Source organism: Ictidomys tridecemlineatus, chromosome 1, assembly GCF_052094955.1.
Source record: "Ictidomys tridecemlineatus isolate mIctTri1 chromosome 1, mIctTri1.hap1, whole genome shotgun sequence".
Taxonomy (NCBI): Eukaryota; Metazoa; Chordata; class Mammalia; order Rodentia; family Sciuridae; genus Ictidomys; species Ictidomys tridecemlineatus.
Window position 1 is genome coordinate 31,048,410 of NC_135477.1, and position 25,089 is coordinate 31,073,498.

General features: G+C 42.6%; 1 protein-coding gene across 2 annotated transcripts in view; it reads left to right on the forward strand.

The window, feature by feature from the left end:
• The window catches only part of Pdlim1 (PDZ and LIM domain 1), a 43,383-nt gene that overhangs the window by 13,015 nt on the left and 5,279 nt on the right, over positions 1-25,089 (forward strand). Inside the window, exons 2-5 of one of the 2 annotated variants that reach the window (XM_005335296.5) lie at positions 2,478-2,629; positions 4,417-4,501; positions 8,955-9,154; positions 23,095-23,246. In XM_005335296.5, the coding sequence (XP_005335353.1) occupies positions 2,478-2,629; positions 4,417-4,501; positions 8,955-9,154; positions 23,095-23,246 (589 nt within the window). Of the gene's footprint in view, positions 1-2,477; positions 2,630-3,120; positions 3,306-4,416; positions 4,502-8,954; positions 9,155-23,094; positions 23,247-25,089 lie in introns of those variants that run through there. The other variant, XM_078037208.1, reaches the window with a different exon arrangement.

Here is a 25,089-nt window from a genome sequence, read left to right on the forward strand (position 1 = left end):
CTGATGATTATTTTGAAATATTCATTTTGTGGACAAAATGAAATAGGCTGATTACGTCTTCAACACTAGATACATTAGATAAATATTTGTTGAGCACTTACTCTGTGCCAGTCACTGTGCCAAAGCTGGGGATACCATGATACAGAAGGTAGACCAAATTCTGCCCTCACATACCTTTCTGTTTCGTAGGTAAGGAGACAAGGCATTAAGCAAATAAATCTACATAACAGATTTGCAAAAATAATGTGACAGATGCCCAAAAAATGGAGTGTTATTAAGTGAATGGTGAGGGATTTAGTGTAGATTAGAGGTCAGGAAAGACTCTCTGAGAAGGGACATTTAAGCTGAGACTTAAAGGGTGAGAAGTCAGGCAGAGCAAATGTGTTAAGGTCCTGAGACAGAAGAACTCAGGAAGGTCCCTGTGGCGACCTGTAGCTTTGTGGGCAAGGGGCATGAGAGTAGGGAGGGTTGCTTTAGGTACCTCAGTAAAGATTTTGCATTTTATTCTTAGAAATTGCTCTTCAATGCTGCTAGATTTAGTTGTGATAAATGAGTTGGATCGGGCATTATGCTTGTTGATTCTGGGGGCTCTTCTTGGGGATGGGGTTTTCTAGTCCAGAACTATTGATGATCCTAAATAAAGTGATATTGAGGTAGGGCTATTGAAAAAAATGAGCCCACATTGCCCATTAGGAAATGCGGAATATTTATGAAGTCATACCAGCTCAGCCTTCTCAGGAAAAGGGATCAGAAAATGAGAGGACTTTGTTTACTGGCTGCTCCGGGTGGCTCAAGTTCAACTGCCCAATGTTGACGGAAACGAGTAGCCTGCGCTTGTCCACGTAGAACGTCTTGGCCAGTGGCTGCCCGGGAAGATCTGAACCCTGGATCATGGGCTTTCATTTTTCCAGAGCTCTGGTAAACAGATGATGGGAAAGCCAGAGAGGAAGGTTAGGAGGTCAAGATTTCTGCAGTGTTGTCCACATCCTGCCACATTCCAGTAGGGTTTTGCCTGATAAAGTCATAGCACATTCAAGCCGGAAGGGAACTCTAGGATCAACTCACTACCCCTCATTTTGGGGGGCCAGGATGCTTAGGAGGGAGTGGGCTGTGGCAGTGGCACTCACCAGGCGTGCTCCATAAGGGTAGCATTTTCAGTTTGGTGAGGGCTGATTGACTGCAGAACACTGAGGCAAACGCTGAGGTTTAGGGCCTGTGTCCTGTCTTGCTGCCTGGGAGGACCTCTTCGCTGTGGTTGAATCTTATGGAGACATCTGTGTTCACAGATCTTTACAAGATCTTCTCCCTTAATCCTCAGGAGCCAACAGTCTTCTTCAAGGGGTGGCAGAGCTACAGCTGTAGGCACTGAAAGTCTGGGGGTGTTAGCAGTGCCCTGCTTGGGGCAGGGGGCGTGGATTCCTATCCAGGAAGGTCTTTTGATGTTTAAAAAAAAAAAAAAGTCATGGGCTGACTCTGGAGTGATGATAGTTAACATTCTTAGTGTATCTTAGTTTAGAAAATACCTAATGCCCAATAATGGAAAGTTGTAGCATTAGTACTACTCAAAATGAGTTTGCACTTCATCCATCATGACAGCATCTGTATTCACTTGAAAACTAGTTTACGTCTGTGGGACATGTGATGTTTATTCAGTCCACATGTAATGCTCAATAGGCATATGGATTTGAGTACCTATTGCAGTCATTGACCGGCTCCCCTCAAGTGTTGGTGGTCTATAAACTAGGAACCTCTGGTTTAGAATCATCATCTTGCAGAAAACCATTCACCTATCCAGGAGGACCCTGATCATAGGTAATTTCTTGAATGGGAGTGAAATAAACCCACACGACTATATTTAAAAAGTCATTCTTATTTTTTTTTTTAAATTACAAACATAATTCAAATTCATTGTAAAAAGACAAATATATATGGAAATGTACAACTGTGAAAGTTGCAGTATCCAGTTTTCATCCAGGCATGTGTTAACATATAGTACGATTTTTATAGAAATAAGATGTTACTGTACATAATGTTCTCTAACTGTGTCCGTGAGTTTTTAAAACCCTAATTGGTGACTGACTTTAAGGAAGTAACAAGGTTCAGTGGGAAGAACACTGGGTCTGGTTCATTGGGTCTGTAATAGACTAGTTGGATGACTAGTAATATAGTAATATAATAGTTGGGTGATCCTGCATAGGTCACAGATCTTTCTAAGCCTCAGTTTCCAGGTCTCTGGAATGAAGGACTGATATTGGTATTCCTTTCTCACAGGTCATTGTTAGGATCTATATAGAAAACGAATCTGTAAATGATAACATTGTATAAATATAAAATATTACTTAAACTTGTGGTGTCGGGTGTCTTTTCATTTTTAAATGCTTTGATCCATATCAATGAATATGTAACTTGGTGGTCACTTACTCAGAGGTCTCCCTGGAGACAAATAGTAACTAGCCTGTCCTCCCTTTCGTTGCCAGGTCACTCCTGGAAGCAAGGCTGCTCTAGCTAATTTATGTATCGGAGACGTGATTACAGCCATCGATGGGGAAAATACCAGCAATATGACGCACCTGGAAGCTCAGAACAAAATCAAGGGCTGCACAGACAATATGACGCTCACGGTAGCCAGGTGAGGCCGGGGACACATTTGTTCAAAGGGTCTATAGAATGGGAATTTCAGGTTGCGCATTTCCCTCTCGTTTTTACAGTGCTGCTTCTCCTAGCATGGGCTTCTTTCTCTAAGATGGCTGCATTTTCCCCTGATCCAAACATAAGTAACCAAAATTCTGAATAAATACAATCAGTTCAATATTGTTAGGTGTAATGAAATGAAGATTTTTTTCCCCCACCTGGGGACTATTGAGAATCCATTTAGGGCGCTGCTGCCACCCCCCTATACTGAGCAGTGGGTTTTGCACCAGGAGATTACCACAGCAGAGAAGGACTTCATCATCTTAGACAAAGTGCTGAGCAAAACTTTCAGTGCACGTGAAGAAAGGAGAGCTGGGGCTGAACCCATGAACAAGAAGAGCTCCTTGGGAGCTGTAATTAGTGTAGAATTTCCATTCTTCTTCCATTTAGTCTTAGAAGGGCTCCTACAAAGGTAAGATTTCAGGAGCAATCTGACAACCTTCAATGGCTATTTCCTGTTGGATCCAGTTCAGATTCTCCCTTTTGATCTGTGACCTACCCATTAATGTCTCACTAACCTTAGTTCCAGAGCTCTCCATCAAGTTCTCATCTGTAAAGTATCTTTATTGCTTTCTTCTACCTTGGGCCACAGGATTGGCAGGAAGACCAATCAGGCAAGTGTGTCAAAAGTGTTTTGTATACTTCAGAGTCCTACCTCGTGGGAGGTATACTATTTTATCATGACCCCACAAGAGTACATTTCTAAGTTCAAATATCCTTCAAGCTCTCACTCAAGCCATCTGTGCATCCCTTGATTTGTTTTTGATTTTTGATTCATTTACCAACAAACTGAATAAGCCCGACTTGGGTGTGCCTGGCACTGTGCTAGGTACTGTGACAGATACAAACATAAGTATAAACGTTCTCTACCTGCAAGAGAGGGAAAAACCCCACACTAATGAAAACCGAGACTAGGCTAAGATTGCTGCTGTGTGTTTGCTAGGAAGAAAATCCTTTGCAAGCTCAAAAAAAGGAAAGCATTACTTTGATGGAGGCCAGACAAGCTTCATGAATAAGTTGGTGATTTGGTCTGGGCCAGGAACACTGTGTCAAGATAGAGGAGAAGCCTGTTCTGTCCTGAGCAGAGATGGGTAGCAAAAGGCATACGTAGGAACATGGAGCCTCATGACTGGTGTTCAGCTACCCAGAATGTAGTGAGGGCGGCTGAGGTTGGAAGAAATCAGGGCAGCTTGGGAAGTCGCTCAGGGCCTTACATGGGGATTAGCCATCAGATTAGGGCTTTTAGAAGATCACGGGGTAACGAATAGAGGGTGGGCTAATGTCAGGATGAGAAGTCAGAGGGTACAAGTTCAGGTGGGGTGGGAGGATTTTTCTAATCTGTTTTTAGCATATAGTGTTCCCTCAATGTCCATGGGGTATTGGTTCAAAGACCCCTGGAAATACCAAAATCTATGGATGCTCAAGACTATTATGTTATATAGTATGTGTATATAACCCATACAATCATCTACTTTAAATCAACTCTAGATTATTGATAACACCTAATACAATGTAAATACTATGTGAATAGTGGTTATACCTTATTATTTAGGGAAAAATCACAAAAGAAAAGGTCTACATATTCAGTCCAAATGCAATTTGATTTTTTCATTTACTGTCTATGTGGAGTTGATTCAGTGTGAGAATGAGGGACCCGCGGATGTGGAGGGCAGACTGTTATTTACTCAGCCTGGATGAAATGACAGTTTTGTTCATCTGTTGCAGATCGGAACATAAAGTCTGGTCTCCTCTAGTGACTGAGGAAGGGAAACGCCATCCTTACAAGATGAATCTAGCTTCTGAACCCCAAGTAAGTTCTTGCTCATTTTTGCTGTTCCTCTTGATACCAGCCACTTTCCGGCTTTTGAAGATTATCAGCATATTCCATTTTTTTTTCCCCTGCCCTTGGGGCCTGGGGATAGAATGGCCTGGAGAGCACTCCACTGTCACTGCTGGGATCTGGCTCTTGTCCACTTCTTCCCGTAAAGGAACTGTGGGAGGAAAGGGCTGGAAACCCCCAGGGCAGGGACCTCGGCCTGAGCTGGAAGCCAGGGGTAGGAGAGTGATTAGGGAAATGGTGGAGTCTTCCTGTGGGTAGGGCAGGCCCACCTCGAAGTAAAGTCAAGGTGGTCACTCAGCTCATTAAGGATTTCAGATAACCAACAGATCAGCCTAAGGATGAAAGTAAGTTTAGGTCCTGAGGCAGAACCTGGAAGAAGGAAGGGAGAATTGTATAGTAAACCCTGCTTCTCTGCCCTGTATCCTCCTGTGAATCCTGGGGTGGAGATCTCTATTTTCCTTTACAGTATAACTTCTAGTGAGACTTTAAAATTACTAAAACAAAAGTTGCAGTTATTATTGAAAAATGAAATAGGAAATCACTGCACAATTTGACAGGCAAATAGAATTTCATAGGGCTGTAGGTTGTCCTGAGATCCCATTGTTAGTAGATCAGTCTCTCAGCAGTTAGTTTGCAGGTGATTTTATTTCTTCCTTATTTGCACATTCTAAATTATCCATAATGAATGGGTACTCCACTTTGAAGTAAGGCAATCAAATAGAAGAATGTTTAGAGTATCTTTATAAAATTTCTTACTCTAACATGGTATTTGTAACAAAATATATGTCTATCGAGTAAATGAATGAGTAATTAGTGATAAGTGAATAAGTAAGTTGATAATAACATTTGTAAATTTTAGAAGCGGTTGTGATTATTACACATTTAACCCCAGTTTGAGATTTGAAATTTCATTTTTTTTTTCTAAGTTTGGGACACTAGTTAGTTTTTTTAAAATTTTCGTACTTTTTAAATTTTTTTGGTAACTAGTGATTAAACCCTGGTGTGTTCTACCACTAAGCTATATCTCTAGCCTTTTTTATTTTTTATATTGAGACAGCATCTCACTGAGCTTCTGAAGGTGGCCTCCTACTTGTGATCCACTGGCTTGCACCTTCCAAGTAGCTGGTATTATAGGCATGCACCACCATACACAGCTCACTGGTTTTTATGCCAAATGGAGATATCATCAAAGGATAACATGCAGCTAGCTATCTTTGATACATAAAACAAAAAATTGTACGAAATTGAACTCACATGGTACATTATTGTGTGTAAGTTGAATGGTTGAATGTGTGTTGTATTTCCCCAAATGGCTCTCATTAAAATTTCAGAAACATTAAAATTTTTTTTCCATTCATAGAATAAAAATCATACTTAAAAAATCCCATTACTTTAAGGATCATTTTGCTTCTCCCATTTCAAAACTTCCACATACACATATTATTCTATTCAGGCCCTGTTAAGAAACCTCATAAATGACAGTCTATAAACTGGCTGTTGTATAAACTAATTTAAAACATGCCACAGTTAATTTCTCAGCCACTTCATTAAATTTAATATAAATGTTAAATTTTAATATGTTAAGTTTCAGATATTTTTATAACATGTAAGGAATAATTTTGTTTTGATTTGATATATCTGAAATCCTAGCTTTAACATAAATAATCATTTACATTTCAGTTAAACTCTTTATTTGAATTGTACTTGAACTTAAACATATGATCTGGTTATTTATATTAATATTTGGAGGGTAATTCTCTTCAAATTAACAAAAAGTTCTAAACTATTAAAGTATCTAACTCAAGTATATTTTCCTGTGATTCCAGTAATTCTTTATTTGCACAAAAAAACTTCCCACCTCTCATTTTTCCCAAATCTTCCACTCTAGCCATGCTGAGCTAAAGAATAAATGAGTAGGAGCAGAGTTCATCTACAATACAGAGATCTGTTAGTTCATGTAAAGCCAACCAACACCCCAGCTTATCTGAGGTCAGCATAGTTACACACCTAGTTTGTATTTCCTCATTATTGAGTTTCCTTGGAGACTGATAAATACAAAGCCCAAACAATTACATCATCCCTTCCAAAAGGCAAGCCCTAAATCCGCCTGTCTTCTGGAAAGACCAGTATTCACATGGGGGTAGAGATATTCCTTTTATGTACAAACCAGATACATTCTTCAAAGATTCTTTATAAAGCAAAAGCCAGAATTTCCAACCTGAAGTTTCCACAACTTCCATTCTAATTGGAAATACATTTTTATGCGAGGAGAAGGGAACGGGACCCTGGTTGGACACGTGCCATGTGCCAGGCACTGTGCCTGATACGCTAATATCAGGGCTAATATCAAAGTCCTTGTGAGGGCTTTGTTGTCATTTTAAAGATGAGAAATGGTCTCAGAGAGGTGTAACTTGCCCATCAGCCAATATGAAGTGGCTGCAAAACATTGAGCCAAGACAGGGTTTTCTCTGGTGCTCAGTATCCTGTGCTGCTCCCAGGGGTTGCTGTGAGACAGGAGGACATGCTGGATGCGGTCATGCATCTGTCCACAGTGCTGTAGTCCAGGTGGGCGAGAGTCCCAGGCCGCTCATCTGTTGCTGTCTCCACAACCAGTTTTAATGACTTCATGTGATTCCTTTGAGTAGTTGTGCCATAAAATTACTTAACCATCCCTTGATTACTGCTGAATTTTTTTCCTTAACTTGTTTGTCTCTACTTGTGATTATCTTTGCAGACTTAGCTTTTGTCTGATATGGACAAGGTGAACTTAATTTACACAGTAAAATCTCATATGAGTTCTGACCATCTGAATAGTGAAAAAGGAATTTTAATCATAAAATATTTTTATGTTGTCTTGCATTTTAAATTAGATACACAATGAATGAAGCTGTTAGATTTTGGTGGGGGTCGGTGACCTACATCTCCATTCCTTTTTCTTCTTTTTTTTTTTCGTGTGGGCTTTCTTTATTCAGTATTTAGTGGCAGCGTCAATTGGTAGAACCCTGGCGTGGCTCATTTTCAGAGCAGAAAATGGCCTCCATTCTTTTTAAATTTTTTCATTTTTGAGACAATGTTTCACTAAGTTGCTGAGGCTGGCCTTAAACTTGAGATCCTCCTGCCTCAATCTTCTGAGTCTCTGGGATTACAGGCATGTGCTACCACTACTGGCAAGCTGTTAGTTTTTATGTGTAATGTTTTCTAAGAAAATATTGAACACATTTTTTTTGGAGTGGGGTGGGGACAGTGCTGGGGATGGAATCCAGAGCCTTCACGTGCTAGGCAAGTGCTCTAACACAGAGCCTGATTCCCAGCTCCAACACTGAAGATTTACAAAAGAGGATGTGGGGGTAGTGGTTAGGGAATATGGAAGGCAAAGCTACAGAGGGTTGGGAGATCTTTTGATAGCTGCTGTTCTAGGATTGGGTGTTGTTTTAAGAAAGAGACCAGAGATCAGGAAGATTTTCTTAGGAACTCAGAAAATACGGCACAGTTCAGTTTAGCAGGCTCCACAGAGCATGCATTGGGTTGACCCAGAACATTCGGGTAGAAAGGACCTTACTAACTGAGTTATCAGAAAACCTGTAATTTTTTTTTTTTTTAAAGGAACGTTAGTTTAAAAAGTGGTTTGGGGTGTTTCTAAAGAAGCTCTATAGGGTGTAGTTGCAATTAGCCTCCTCCCACCCCAGCGGGGACTTCCTGCAGTGCTGTAGTGGGGGTGGAGGGTGCATTCTCAAATTACAAAGAGAAGGGAATGAGAACACCAGGAACTCACCGTTCTTTCTGCAGCTCTGCCAGGTACCAGGTACCGCCCCTGTAACAGGTAGCCCTTAACCTTCTGTCTCCTTAGCCTGTCTTTCTCCAACAAGGAACAAAAGTTCCTACTCCCCTTTGCCCCCTTTTGTGGGGCTGAGACTATCCTGCCTGGTCCGCATCCCCTGTGGCTCTATCACTTGCTTATTTTGCTGATGGTGCCTCTTCAGTGCTGGGGATTTGACCTCTACCTTCTGTCATCTCCTGCTTTACTGACCTTAGCCACTGCATGTTCCTCTCTTCTTGATTCCTTAATCCTTCTGGAATGTGCCCTTAAAAGGTACTTTAGCTCTGATTTGGATCCTGACAGCCCAAAGCATCAAAGAGGTGTCCTCCCCAGAGGTACCCAGAAGTCAGCTTTTGCTGGGCCTCAGAGAAGCATCAGAAAGCAGAGTTGATTCAGAGGGTGTGAATTGGGACAGGTGCCCATCTGGGCCTCTTCCTCAGTCAATGCCTAAGCATCTCAGTGGGTCTGTCAGAGTTCTTCAGCTAAAGTTTGGACCAGGGCCCTTGTGGCTCAGCTGACACCTCTCCCGGCTCTCACCTTGCACTGCCCATTCAGCAGTGCATTTTGGACACCCACCTTGATTTTGCCTCTGCTCCTTGCTCACAGGAGGTCCTGCACATAGGAAGTGCCCACAACCGAAGTGCTGTCCCCTTTACTGCCTCACCTGCTTCCAGCACTGCCCCCAGGATCATCAAAAACCAGTACAACAACCCAGCTGGCCTCTACTCTTCTGAAAACATCTCCAGCTTCAACAACGCTGTGGAGTCCAAGACTGCAGCCAGCGGGGAGGAGACGAATGGCAGACCGTAAGTAGGCCCCAGGCTCTCATTCCTCTCCAGGTCTGACCTGGAAGAAGCTTTTTACACCAGCACCAGGTTCATCTGGACAGGGGAGAGAAGGCTGAACTACTACTCTAGGGAAAAGTACCTCCTGCTGTGCAGAGTCGTTTTAAAAATAAATAACAAGTAAAATGTGTGTCTGGACAAACAAATCTTGTCATCATTGAGACCAGTTTGTATTCTTGTCCTGATTGCTGTGCTTATCATCACCATCTACTGATCAAAGTCCTTAGCCCTGCACCTGGCTGTGAAATTCCTCAGTATTTTGAGCTGGGGAATTACTTGAGAGAATCTAGTGTCCTTCTGCTTGTGTCCCCACCTGATCTGAGCAAGGGAAAATAGCATGCACAGTTGTGGGAAGCAGTGTTGGCATTTTCCCACTGTGGGAATAGTGGGCCAGAAAGCACAAACAGAAGTCTGAGGATATAAATGTTGTCTACAGAATGTTTTATATTTTAGTATTAGTGACTGAACCTGGGTCTTGGGTATGCCAGGTGAGCTTTCCACCATACCGCTGAGCTACACCTCCAGCCCTTTTAAAAATTTTTATTTTGAGAGAGGGTTTAACTAAGTTTCCCAGGCTGGCCTTGAACTTTCAATCCTCCTCCCACAGCCTCCTCGGAAGTAGCTATGATTAAAGGTATGCCATTCTTGGCTTGTCCCCAGGAATAGGTTTTGATTTGGGGGCAAAGGCACATATACCCAGGAAAGAGATGGGGCTGCAGGTGGAAGGAACTGTGGAAGCATCCTGCTTGGGATTGTCTCCTGCTTTCCCAGGTCATTTGACAGCTGTCTTTGAGTCTACAGTCTCCTGGATCTTCCCAGCAGTAGGGCCCATCTCTGTTTCATTACAAACCCTGAGGATACATCTGGGAACACCAGCAGTCTATTGCAAAGGAACTGGGTGTGAGGATGGAGTGTAAGAGATGGGACCAGTTCTTTGTGGGTGGAAAGGGGCTCGAATAGGTTAGGAGGTGCCACTCAAATGCCAAAGGAAGGAGGAGAGAGCTAAGGGTATAGCTCCAAGTACAAACCAAGGGGAAAAGCGAATAATGGCAGCAAAGCCTTACCTGCTTGGGTTGAGGATGCCCTTCAGGGTGACCACTGGACACTTGGGGTACCTGAGAAAGATTGCCATGCCGTGTTCCCCAGCTTTCTATGGACACACCCTGAAGGAAAGCTTCTAGTCAGTATAGTGAGGAGCGGAGGAAACAGGGAGGGCTGTACCTCCCACATGCCACTGCTTTGGTGCTGGGGGAGGCTGAGAACGTGACCCCCTTTTACTGTCCCAGAGTGGAATGTTCCATGATCTGGATTTAATAACCCAGGAAATGACACATCCTTAATTGAAAGAGCTGCTATGTGCTGGGAGAAATATGTGCCTAAAAAATATTTTCAGTGTGGCCTTGGCTATTTTTCCTTTATTAATGTCTTCTTTCTTTTTCTCTCATGCTCTCTGCTTGCTGCCTCCACCCGCCGTCTGAAACAATTAAGTTTGAAACTGTCCCCTCCTGTCACCATCTCTGGCTGCTGCAGCCTCTGAGACTTTATCAAAAGTCTCCTTGCAGATTTTCCCAGCAAAGGAGGCTTAGCTTCTGCTCCATTCTCAACTCTTTGAGGCTGAATCCAGAAATGATACCAGCCACTCAAGGCAGAGGAGCTGCCCACGTCCACCCAGCAGTGCTGCCCTGGTAGGGATCTCTGCCTGCTGGTCTAAATTCTCTGCAAAGAATGATTCTGCCAACCCAGCAGCCACAGGGTAACCTTGCCGGCTCAGTCAGCACAAGTCCCAAGCGCTTGCTCGCTCCCACTGTTTAGTCTGTGAAATTCGCTGAGGTTCCAGAATTGGCTCATTACATAGTTTGCATCTGAGGTCATCACCCATTCCCCGGGGGCTTCTTTGTCCCATGCATTTCCAAGCATCCTGGTGTGTGTGTGTGTGTGTGTGTGTGGCTGGCTGTCTTGTAGGTCTTTGCACAGCTGCGTCCTAGTCTGGCCAGAATGCCATCAGCATTGCCAACTGGAAGGGCATGCTAGGGGTTCCTCTGCTACCCCTCCTTCCTCCACCCATAGCTGAGGGGATGTCCTCAGCAGCCATTTTCTCTAGGCAGTTAAGCTTAACAGTCACTTATTGAGCGCCTAGCCTACGGTGTACCAGGTATGGTAGCTCAGTTTGGTAGACAGCTAGCCCTTCCCTCTGCCCTCTTTCAGTTGCCTTTAGGGGCTCTGGTCAAAATCTGGTAATTCGGAGCCTGGGTTTCATTATTTTCAAGATATTTCCCAAAGGCTTCGTAGAGAGAGGGGCCTAAGCCTTGAATGCTAGCTCTGTCTCTTCTCAGCTGCCTGGCTTTGGGCAAATCATTTAACTTCTCTGAGACCCTAAGGTATCTCTAAGGTAAGCTCCTACTAGCTACCTCACACCAGATTGTTTAGAGAATGCAATGAAATGTGTAAAAAGTACTTAGCATGGTGTCTGGCTTCCCGTAGGTAAGTGCTCAGTGAAAGCTACTAATTACTGATTTCACTGCCCATAGGGAGCTTCATCCCCAGCACTTCTGAGTACTAGGGGATCCCCAGGGGTGGAAGCAGGTAGGTAAATGTTATGGAGGAGGTTTGGTGATGACTATGACTTCTTTCTGTTCCAGCACTGTGGTGTAAGTCTGGGTATCCAGTAGAGTTAATCAGCTTCCTGATGATGGAATGGGGGCGGGGTGTCTCTTCTTGGAATAATTGGTTGCTCTCCCATAATTAACTCAGTAATCCCACAATATTAGCTCTTCTAAATTGTTTTCTCAACTACTCCCTCCACATTCATGAGGTAGATTTCTAAGCAGGTAGAGTAGAAATAAAGGGATGCGTTGTTCTCTACTCAGATGATATCACAGGGATTATATTCACCCTGACTCATGTGGGGCTGGAGCAGGAGACTTCCAGCACCAAGGTGGCTGTTTGTCCTTCTAGATGACCCTTGCCTGTAGCCCACAGAGAATTGTCTTGGGTGTCTGGGCGTTCCTCCTCCACATCTTGGTGCCTGTAAATTACTCCGCTAGTTTCTAGTCACAACACTAACATCTAGGCCATTGAATGGACAGGGAGCATTCAGGCTAGGTTTCCCTTCCAAAATTCAATACGTGGGGTTTCCCAGAACTTCATTTTTTTTTTTTCTTTTTGTAAACACTGGGATGACCAGGTTGGGACAACTCATACCTAGGGTTCTCATTTCTCAAGATGCGGGATATGAAGAAGTATTTGATCCTACCTCCTCAACCCCTACATTAAAAAAAAATAATAATACTGAACTCTTAACGTCATTTCCAGTTAGCACTTAACATCTACCACTTGGGGAAAAGATTTCTTTAATTAAACTTTTCATCTGAGATAATTATAGATTCATAATGCAGTTGTAGGAAACAATACAAAGAGATCTCTTATGCCCTTTACCGGGTTTCCTGGATAATAACATCTTGAAAACTATAGCACAATAGTATCAAAACCAGAATGTTGACAGTGAAAAGGTAGAACATTTCCATCTCCCCAAGGGTTTCTCCTGTTGCCTCTTGTAGCCACACCCACTTCCCTCCACTCCCCACAGCCTGCTCAACCCCTGGCAGTCTGCTCTTCATTTCTATAATTCTGTTATTCAGGAATGTTATATTAATGGAATCATAAAGTATGTAACCTTCTGAGATTTTTTTTATTATTCTGTGTAATTCTCTGGAGATTTGTTCAGGTTTTCATATGTATCAAAATCCCTTTTTTTTTCTGTTCTTATGGTAAAAACCACATGACATACAATTTACTATCTTAGCCTTTTTTTAAGTGTATAGTAGAGCAGTGTTGACCACATGCACATTGTGCAGCGGATATCTAGAACTTACTCATCTTGCAAAAACTGAAACTGTATACCCAGTGAAGGACTCCTCCCTCCCTCCCTCCCCCCAGGCCCCTGGAAACCACCATTCTGTTTTCTGTTTCTAAGAAGTCGATGACTTTAGATACCTCATATAAGTGGAAACATGCAGTATTTGTCTTTACTTGTGACTGGATTATTTCACTTAGGTAATGATCTCAAGTTTCATCTATGTTGCTACTGTGTCTGATTTCCTCTCTTTAAAGGTTGAATAGTGTCTCCTTCTTGTGTATCCATTCATCTGTTGATGGATATTTAGATTGCTGTCACCCCTTGGCCATTGTGAACATAGCTGTGCAAATATCTCTTTGAGATCCTACTTAATGGTAAGAAGTTGATTGGTCTCCTCAAAAGCTGGAGAACAGGGCAAGGATGTGCGCTTACCCCTCTTATTCAGCACACAACTGTAAGTTAGAGTCAATGTAATGAGTCAAGAAAAGGAAACAAAAGACATACAGATCAGAAAGGAAGACTATTTAAAATTGTCTCTGTTTATATATGACATGATTGCCATACAAGGAAATTTCCCCAACAACTCTTAGAACTAGTAAATGGATTCAGCAAGAATATCCCAAAGTAAACATACAGAATACAAGATAAGCATAAAAAAATCAATGCATTTCTTTGTTCTGGCATTGAACACATGGACACTGACATTAAAAATACAATGCCATTTACAGTTACTCCCTTCTGTGGTGGATGTGGAAGATTCTCCTATGATGGACCACTGGTTAGGCCAAAATAAGTCTTAAAAAACTTAAGACTGAAATAGAATCAAACATCTTTTTCAGCCACGAAGGAAGAAATGAGAAACTAGAAACCAATAGCAAAAATAAATCTAGAAAAATCACAATTATGCAGAAATTGAACACAGTTGAATAACCGATAGCATAAGAATCACAAGAGAAACTGGAAAATATCTTGAGACAAATGAGAACAACAACAAAAAACCACGTATCAAAACTTAATGGAGGGGCCAGGGTTGTGGCTCAGTGGTAGAGGGCTCATCTAGCTGGTGCCCTGGGTTTGATCCTTAGCACCATATAAAAATAAATAAAATAGAGAGATCGTGTCCAACTACAACTAAAAAATAAATATTAAAAAAAACCCCAACTTAATGGGAGGCATTAAAAGCAGTAGCAAGAGGGACGTTTATGGTGGTAAAAGCCTACACTAAAAAAACAGAAGACCCAAAACCTAACTTTACACTTTAAGGAGCTAGAAAAGAACAAATTAAACCCCAAGTGGAATGATGAAAATATTAAAGATTAGAGCTGAAATAGAGAAGAGATTTAGTAGAGAAAATACACAGAACTGAGAATTGACTTTTTTTCAAAAACCAATAGAACGGGCAAACCTTTGCTAGAGCATGAAAAAAAGAGAACAGTGAAATAACAAAAATCAGAAACAAAAGAGTAGACATTGCCACAAACCAGTGATGTCAATCGTAATAATGAAAGGACAAGAGACTGCTGCTGAAGGGTGGCGTTTTGTGATTGTCTCTTAAGGCCAATTGTCTGTAGTTTTGTACAAGTCCTCTATTTTCATTTTGATTTTATGCCTGTTTGTTTCATCCTAGCTTCTTCCTTTACATTGCTGAATATTCTGTTTTAGACATGTCCCACACTTTGCTTACCCATTCACCTTTTGGAAGACGTATAGGTGGTGCCTAGTTTTTGGTTATTATAAATAAAATTAAATGTTCCTGTAAACGTTTTTGTGCAAACATTCATTTTAATTTTCCTGGGATAATTGTCTAGAAGTGCAATTGCTGGTTCATAAGGAGGCTGTCAAGCTGTTCTGCTGTGTCTGTACCATCTTACGTTTACACCAGCAAGGTAGGAATGATCCGGTTTCTTCACGTCCCCTCTGGTATTTGCTGTTACTACTATTTTTTTCTTTTCATATTAGCTATTCTGAAGTGTAGTAATATGTCATTGCGGTTTTGATCTCATCTTTTTGAGGTCAGTGGTATTGAACGTCTTCTCCTGGGCTGCTTTACCATCAGTATGTTCTCTAGTCCTTGGTTGATAGGTGGCTTGCAGACATCTGTTCCCAGTCTGCAGCTTGTCCTTGAAGCTCTGTGCAGGATCTTTCACAAAGCAAGTTGTTTCTTTTCAGGAAGTCCACTTTATCAGTTTGTCCTTTTACGGATCATGCTTTTGGTGTCTGAGAACTCTTTGTCTGGTCCTAGAGCCTGAAAATTTTCAACTATTTTTTTTTTCTAAACAATACATACTTTTACTTTTTGCATTTAAGTCTTGAGGCATTTTGAGTAAAATTTTTTATGGTGTATGAGATTCAGCAAATAGTTATTCCTGGGATCATTTTCCAAAAGGCTGTACTTTCTCCATTAAACTCTTTTGCATCTTTATTAAAATAAAACAGTTGGTCATATTTATATGTTTCTATTTCTGTATTCTCCATGTTGTTCCACTGATCTATGTATTTGTCCCTTGTCAGTACCACAGTCTTGATTGCTATAGCTATAAACTAAGTCTTGAAATTAGGTGGACTGGTTCCTCTCTTTTTATTTTTACTTTTCAGAATTGTTTTAACTACTCTTGTTCTTTTTCCTTTTCATATATATTTTATTTTTATTTTTAAGTTTAATTTTTGTCTTGGCTAATAGTTCTGGGGATTGAACCCAGGGGCTGTCTACCACTGAACTCCTTGCTGTCCTTCCCTTTTGGCATAGAGATTGAACCTAGGGGCACTTAATCACTGAACCACATCCCCAGTCTTTTTTATTTTTTTGTTTTGAGACAGGGCCTCCCGAAATTGCTGAGGCTGGCTTTGAACTCGCAAACCTCCTGCTTTAGCCACCCAAATTGCTGGGATTATAGGTGTGTGCCACTGCCTCTAGCAATCCCTAGCTCTTTTTATTTTATTTTAAATTTTGAGATCCAGTCTTATTAAGTTGTCCAGTCTGGCCTTAAACTTGTGATCCTCCTCTGCAGCCTCCTCACCTCCGGAGTAGCTGAGTTTACAGGCATGTACCGCCACATCCTGTTCATAAGTTTTAGAATTATCCTATTTAATCTTATAAAATCTTATGGGATTTTTTAAGGCAAATTGAAGTAATCCTATATATCAATTTGGGAAGAACTGACATTTCTAGTTTTGTTTTGTCTTTCAATTCGTGAACATAGTACTATGTTTCTTATTTAGATCTTCTTTAATGTCTTTCATCATTATGTGATATTTTCAGTTTTTGCAAGTCTCATACATGTTTTGTTAGATTAACAACTATGTAGAGGAGGGCAAATCTATTTTTTGAGCATGTAAATGGTATTGTATTTTTAATTTCAGTGTCCATGTGTTCATTGCCAGTATAAAGACATGCATGTGACTTTTCTGTTTATCTTGGGTCCTGTATGTTTAGTTTGATGTATTCTTGGGAGCTTTTTTTCTAAGTACAGTTGTCATCTGGATTTTTGTCAGTATAAAGTTGGGAAATAGAAGAAGAGTTGGTGTAAAATTGGTTATTATTAATTGTTAATCTTTAAAAGTTTGGTATAATTCTCTAGTCAGACCATTTCTCTCTTTTTTTTTGGGGGGGGGAATTTAAAGATTACTGTTTCAGAGTTATTTCCTTAATTCCTTAATGGTTATAGGGTTATTCAAACTATTGTTCTCACATTGGGTGAGTTGTGATAGTTTGCGGTTTTCAAGAAATTGGTTCACTTCTTCTGAATTGCCAAAATTAAGTGTGGGTGGTCTGTTCAGGGTATGCCTTACTATTCTTTTGTGTCTACAGGGTTTGTCGTGATGTCCTGTTTCATTCCCAATATTGGTAACATATGCCATGTCACCCTGTTTTCCTTCTTCAGTTTAGCTAGCACTCTGCCAGTTTTATTGATCTTTCCGAGGAATATATTTCCCTCTATCATTTTTTTCTCTTTTTTCTCTCATTGATTTATGTTCTTGCCTTTACTTCCTTCCTTCCATGTGCTCTGATGGTATTAGAATTTTTGCTTTTCTCTTTCTTGGTCCTGGATGTTAGAGTTTAGATTTTTTATTATTATTATTTATAAATTTATCATTATAGGTTATTTATTATGATGATTATTGAGAACTTAGATGACTTAATGACTTCGGTGACTGATTTGACTTCCCCTATTTAGTGCTATTGGTTTCCTTCTCCACTCCTTCCCCCAGCTATGCACTGTAGGTTTACTGTTTTATTTTTCATTTTCATTCAGTTTGATGTATTTATGATTTCCTTCAGACTTCCTTTTTGACCCATGTATTATTTAGAGGTCTGTTTAATTTTCAAGTGTTTATAGAGATTTTCCTGTTTTCAGTTTCTGGTTTGAGTTCATTGTGGTTGGAGAACACCCTTGGTGTAATTTAAGTTTTTTTTTAACATTGGTTGAGGTTTGTTTTATGGCCCAGAATGTGGTCTCGGTGTGTGTTCGTGGACCCTTGGAAAGAATTCATTCTGCTTTTGTTGGGTAGGGGATTTCAGATGCCCATTAGATCATGTTGGCTGATGGTACTGAGTTTGTCCGTGTCCTTGCTGATGTCTGCTCAGTTCTGTCGGGTGTTGAGAAAGCAGTACTGAATTCTGGAGCTATAATTCTGAGTTGGTCTAGTTCTCCTTTTAGTTCTATCCATCTTTCCATATTTTGAAGCTCTGTTGTTATAAGGTGTGTTAGCTTCTCAGTAGGTGCATGTATTTATTCAGATGTCCACTTAATCAGATAGTAACAGAGCCACTCCTACTTTCTCTTGATTAATGTCATGAGATATATATATATATATATATATATATATATATATATATATATGTTCCATCTTTTTTACCTGCTTATATTTTGATATTTGAAATGAATTTTTTTGTTGACAGCGTTCTTGTTTTAGTTAGGATTTATATACAGATTACGAAGCTGGTGCCACAGGTGAGGGTTCACGTTAAAACAAAAAGCCCTTTTTGTCGCCACTCTGTTAACTTTATTATTTTGAAGGAGTTGACTTTCCTTTCAGGGTTGCTGGGCTGAAATGAAATCCATGTCCAGAGCTATGGGCTGCTTTTTTGGTCCTTGACCTTGTGACTTTCTTCTGCTCCAGCTGCTCTTTGGCTGAGGCAGGCCTGCAAATCATAGACTAGACTCAGCCTCCAAAATCCTCCTCTGGAGGTGAGCTAGCTCAAAGGGAGTTTCTTCTGATGTTGTAAAGATCACCTCATCAGGTTGGGCAGCCTGGCCACACTATCACTGAGTTCAAGTCCTGAAATAGTGGTTTAGAAAACACGGAGCATTTAGGAAACTGATGCACAGCAGCTCCAAGCATGACTCAGAGAAACAAGGACTAGGAAACTTGATGTAATGTATAGTTACTCCATAGGAATTGAATTAGATTAAACTCCTGTATTTTATTATCAAAGCTATGAAGAGTAGGTTTAGAAAAATGTGATCCACCAGTGTTCACCCGAAAATGTTTTTCTCTTTGAGACTCAGTCATGTGGATTATCTTTTGTGAAACCATATGGATTAGTCTGTTTTCCATTGCTGTAACAAAGTATCTGAGCCTAGAGACTTTATAAGAAAAAAAGGTTTGTGCTTCAGCTTTGGAGGTTCAAGGGCATGGTGCTGGGATTGACTTGGCTCTGGTGAGGACCTTATGGTGGATAACATAATGGTGAGAATGTGTGCAAGAGGGAGAGATCCTCTGGCAAGATAGTAGCCAGAGAATGGAGAAGGTACAGGTTCATTCTTTGTCACAACTCACCTACATTGAGTTCCATAAGACTATGTTGACCTGAGGGCAGTGCTCCCTACTAGGTTCGACCTCTTAAAAGTCTGCTTCTAACATTATCATACTGAGGACCATGCCTGTGACACATGAACTCTTGGGGAACACACTTAGGTATAGCCAAACCGCAGCATCAAAGAAAGATTTTTTTTCCTCTGTTGTTTTTATATACACAGATGGGACTTTTGGGTTCCATTTTTTTTTTCTTTTGATATTGGGAATTGAACCCAGGGGCACTTAACCACTGAGCTACATCCCCAGCCCTTTTTAAATTTTATTTTGAGATAGGATCTCACTAAGTGGTTTAGGGCCTTGATAAATTGCTGATGCTGGTTGCATTTTTTAATGCATATTTTGTTGTAATTATTTTTTTAAAACATTGTGTTATCATGTTAATACCAGATAGCCTAATGTTAAAGACTAAGAGTTTGGGTCTTAGGGAATTACTATTTGTGAATTAGGCATATCAATATTTCAGGTAAGGTAATGGATATTGAAAGTGCTTTATAAATTGTCCAGCAGTGATGTTATTACTTGGGAATAAATGAGTAAGTAGTATTTTTTTTTTGTTTTATTATCTTGGCCTCTGAAAACTGAGCCTTGTGTGGCTGCCTCCCCTGCTAACTCAGTTCCTCAGGTTGTGTCTGGAGTGCTGACCTGTCCTGCACAAGCCCCCTTATATAATAACTGCTGGAGCTGGGTGCTCTTCGGGCAGGGCTTTCTGTGTATTCCCTGGCATGGAGGCCCACACATCCTCCCAGGGTCCGGGGACTGTTATGAGATGGTCATTGGCATTAGCATGGCTTGTCTCATAGACCCTAAAGGGAATGTCCATCATGTTGTTTGAAAGTACCACCAGTGACCTTGCCCTCTTCTGTCCCTGGACCCATGACACACAAAGCATGGGGTTTAATGGATGTTGTGGACAGACACGTGGACATGGGTCGTTTGCACTACCGTGGACACTACAAGACTGAAAAAGATGGTGAAAACATTGGTCATAATTTGTCCGTGAATGTGCTTTCTCTTCAGGTTATAGTGGGACCAGTAAATCCCCAAGAAGAAAATATTCTGTGTCTTATCTGGGGAAGGAGGATATTATTTAAATTATACTTAAATCTATTTAGTTGAGTTATAATTTTGGACGATTAAAATGGAGGAAATGATAAACCAAGGAGGAAAGATAGTATTTTTTTTTAAACTAGAGAACTATTTTTATAAGGTTGTTTGCTGGAAGAATATGTGATGGCCTTGTGGTTTGGTTTTTTTTTTTTTTTTTTCATTTTTAATGTTTCCTTGGAGGCTTCCAGACATAACATACACCAAAGAAGAGGAGAAATTCTTCCCAAGAACATTCCTTGGTCTGCTCTTGATTTTAAAATAGTTCTAAGAGTAATAGCAAAAAGATTTGTCAAAAATAATGGAATGCTCTGGCCATAGGGCAAGTTCCAAGCTAAAAAGTCGGGCGTGTCACTCGGGGAACGGGGCTGAGTCGGCGAGCCCAAGGGAGGAAGACCCTTGGTTAGAGCAAGTGGTCAGGGTGGCCCACGGGCCACACTTCCTGCAGATGGAGGAGAGACAAAGGCAGAGACCAGCTGCCCTGGGCAGGAGAGCCGGGATGGCTGCTTTCCCTCCAGCAGTGACCAGCTGACCGGCGTTTCTGCTTAATGCTGACCTTCTCTGGCAGCAGCAGAGCTTGCGTCACTCTTTGGGGGCCTGGTCCTCTGTTGCCAGAACAGGACTGGAGTCCTGGGGAAGCACCTGCGGCTTCATGGCTACGACTGACTCAGCATTCAGCTGGGACTAGGCCTTTTTTTTTTTTTTTTTTTTTTTCTTTCAGTACTGGGATTTGAACCCAGTGGCACTTCACCACATCCACAGCCTTTTTAAAGTTTGCAACACTAAGCTGATGAGGCTGACCTTGAACTTGTGGTTCTCCTACCTCAGCCTCCCTCCTGAGTAGGTGGGCTTGCAGGTGTGAGTCATGGCCCCTGGCAGGACTGAGGACTGAAAGTGCCCCAGGAGGCTCCCCAGGCTGCCCCACAGATTGTCAGAGAAGAGAGAGAGCAGGAGGAGAGAAGGAGGCGGGGGAGAGAGAGAGAGAGAGGTGGGGAGAGAGAAGAAGTAACTGGGAGGAAAATTGCATGGGAAACATAGACCTTGATTTTCTTTTTAAAATCCAGTGTGAGCTAATTACAGAATGGGTGGGTGGGAAGCGAGTGAATAAACATAATTTGTATAATTATTGGCACCTGCACACATTCTTAAAGCTGGGAGGCTGCCTAGCGGGCTGGAGAGCTTGCAGCATTATTACTTAGGCACTACGGGTGATTTATGTCCACGCCTATCCATTTGCGTCAATAACTTATACTGCCACCGATCCATCGGGTGTTTATTTGCTTTTTGTTCTACTGGCCACATGTTCCTTTGTCACCTTTTGAAGAAGCAGCTGAAGTGAGAAGGAGGTGATATGGGGCAGGAGCTGGGGACCGCTGTCCTGGAGAGCCCCCGTGAACCTTCAGGACCAGGGGGAAAGAGAGGGGGAACAGGCACCAGGTCCTGTGGCATTGTTGGTCACTTACCTGATACCTGCTGAGCTCTGGCCCTGGGGCAGGTTTCCAGCAAGTCCTGGGCAATAAAACAGGCCAAGTCCCTGCTCAGCTTCCAGGGGGAGACAGACACTACCAGAATAAAGAGATGCAGATACAAAACACAGTGAGAAATAAGTGGGGGGTAGACAGTGGTGGGGTGGGGTGGGTGCTTGTAAGTCGGGTCAGGAAGCGCTCTCTGAGGAGTGCATCTGAAGGAATCCTGAGTGCTCTGGGGGTGTCTGGGGAGACTTTCCAGACAGAGCAGTGCTGCAAAGCCTGCAAGACAAGCTGGCCGCCTGGGCACTGCCCAGGGCTGCTCTGCTAGAGGCTGGGTCAGGAGCTGCATTTGGAATGGGAAGCCAGGCTACATCTTTTAGGGCCTTTTCCCTATCTCTGTAGTGAACATTTAATTTGATTAAACTTGTATTTTTTTTTTAAATAGACAAGTATCATTTTTTTTTTTTGTAGTTGTAAATGGACGGAATGCCTTTGTTTATTTTTATGTGGTGCTGAGGATCGAACCCAGTGCCTCACACATGCTAGGCAAGCACTGTACCACTGAGCCACCACCCTAACCCCTTAAACCTGTATTTTGTTATTAAAATAAGGAATTGGTTTAAAGTCAGATGAGATTACATTGAACCATGTCTTGATAGAGTCTGGTTCATATATTTAAAATATCCTACTGGCCTCTGGTTGAAACCAAGCCTATCCTGCAGCTGAGATTGGCCTCAGAGGGACAAATTAGGCAGCTGGTCAGTCAAGTCATGGTGTGGCTTGGACACTCTGGAGAGCTGGGGCGGTGAGGAGGGTCAGATTCAGGATAGATTCTGCAGGAATCTATCCTGTAGAACTCACTGGAGTCTCCTGTTTACCTTCTTTCCTTGAAACCTGGCAGCACAGGTCTCCTCCCACTGGAAAAAGGAGCAGGGGTGGGGAGGGTGGGGTATGTGTGTGTGTGGGGGGGGGGTGGTGGGGTGAGGGGGACGATCACAGCAGTGCCTGTCTCATCCTGTTCTGGGGCACCCAGAGGGATAGGAGGAAGGCACAGGAGGCAAGGCCTGGCTTCCCTAGTCCCTGGGCTCAAGCTCTTCACAGTTTGCAAAGAACGTGCTCATTGCATGGTCGCCCCATCCCTGTGAACTAGGCAGGACAGATACTGTAACCGTGTGATAGGTGAGGCTGGAGCTGGTGGAGACAGGGAAAGCCTGTGAGGTCCGCAGGAGTGAAGAACAGTGATTTCTGCTTATATGAGAGCAATGTATGTGGTCCCTACTCAGGGGACTCAGCTGAGATTTTAGTGGTCAGATTGTGGTCAACATATTCCCTCTTCCAAGTTTTCTCTTGACATAATGTTTATGTAATTTAAAAAGAAGTAAAGCATTCCCCTTCCATTGGATTAAGCCAAAATGTAATTGAATCACTAAAACCATTAGGAAAAATAGCCTCTTGCTGCATTGAAGCCGTAGGCAGCTTTGACTACGAGGACACCCCGTGGTATTGGCAGAAGGTCTACAGCTGGGCTGGGAGATGGGATAATTTCTACCCATCCATTGAATCAGGGGTGTCTGTTGGGAGTGGGGGAGTGTCTGGTGAAGTCGTTGCTCACTTCTGATTTGTCCTAATAAATTTCCAAACATTCTTTACAGCTTAGACCATCCTCAGCCTTCAGGAGGCCTTGCCATCAGCAAAGAATCTGAAGTTTACAAGATGCTCCAGGAGAAACAGGAGTTAAATGAGCCCCCGAAACAGTCCACGTCATTCCTGGTTTTGCAGGAAATCCTAGAATCAGAGGAAAAAGGTAATCAGCCCTACCTACGGTCAGAGGCTCTTGTTCAAGGCCTGGTGTGAGGGTTGGTCATTGATAACACAGGTGAGTGCAGCTGGAGTAGGTAGAAAGAGCACAGGTGCTTGGAGGCTTGAGCTAGTATCCTCCTTAGCCTCTCAGGTAGCTGGAATTGTAGGCACGTGCTCCTGAATGGACTTGGCGTGGACCGCATTGCTTGGCGTGGACTTTATTTTTTTGCAGTGCCCAGGGCCTCATGCATACCTGGCAAGTACTATACCACTGAACTCCATCTCCAGCTCTGACTTTTAAAATGCTAAAAGCTCATTAAGGGGGAGAGAAAGGGGAGGTAGGGAGAGGGGCCCATTTTCCCTTTGGAGCCATGGGTTTGTTTTTGTTTTAGGGTGCATGACTTCTTGAAGGCCTGAGAGTCCCTCGTATGGCCACATTCTCGCCCTGTGACCTCAGGCTAGTCTCTGAACTGTTCTAGGCTCTGGTCTCATAAGCTGTGCAAAACACCTCTCACTATGACCAGCACAAAGCAGATGCTGAGTGATTATGATGATGTTTGAGACTTCATTAGGAGGCTGCCAGTCAGCTTTAGCTTGTCCATGGTGAGATCTGGTGCCTGAGGCACCCAGGGCCACCTGGGGTGGTTCTGCAGGTCTCAGGAGACAGTTCTCATTGTATACATCTCATGTGTATTTATTATAGTGATGTTCACGCAGAGAGCATTATTATTCATTTAATAACCAGAACTATTGTGAGAAATTGGTGAAAGTGGATGTGCTAAGGAAGGGATTCCTTTTGCCCCCCCGCTGTGGTGTGGGGACACACGTACCCAGGGCCTGGCACGTGGCAGGCCAGTGCTGTACCAGTGAGTTACACCCCAGCTTTCTTTAAAATTTGAGACAGGATCTTGCTAAGTTGCCCAGACTGGCCTTGAACTTGGAATCCACCTGCCTTTGCCTCCCAAATAGCTGTGATTGCAGGCATCCCTATGCCCAGCAGGGGATCTTTTTCCCCTTCCCATTCATGTGGCCTGTACGTTGGCAGCTCCTGTCTCCCCTGCTCCCAGGTAACACCTCTTGGATTCTCATTTTTGGTCTTTACTGGTGTTTGAGTCAGCTTTTTTTTTTTTTGCTTCTGTGATCAAAAGACCTGGCAAGAATGATTTTAGAGGAGGAATTTGGGCCTCAGTTTCAGAGGTCTCTGTCCATAGACAGCTGACTCCGTTGCTCTGTGCCCGAGGGGAGGCAGAATGTCATGGGGGAAGAGTTTGGTGGAAGAAAGCAGCGTAGGCCATGGTATCAGGGAGCAGAGAGAGACAGCTTCCCTCACCATAGACAAAATATAAACCCCAAGGGTATATACCCAGGGACCTACCTCCTCCAGCCACACCCTACCTGCTTACAGTTACCACCCAGTTAATCCCTATCAGGGGATTAATGCACTGATTAGGCTAAGGCTCCCATAACCCGATCATTTCAGCTGTGAACCATTTTACATTGTCTCAGCGTGAGCTTTTGGGGGACAGCTCAGATCCAAACCACAACACCCAGTCCTTATGATGCCTGGCCCTCTACAATCTCTGTCCCTGTCTTCGAGGCTCAGCCATCTCTCTGGCTTAGACCACATTGCTTGGTATGCACTTTATCTTTTTTCTCCCCCGCAGTGCCCAGGGCCTCATACATACCTGGCAGGTACTGTACCACTGACCTCCATCTCCAGCTCTGACTTTTAAAATGTTAAAAGCTCTTGTCCTCTTCTCAGACTATCCACATGTGAACAGAGTTGGTACTCCTAGAAGGGGTGCTTGGGGAGTCTCCTGGGGGAACCTGCTTCTGCCAGACTGCAA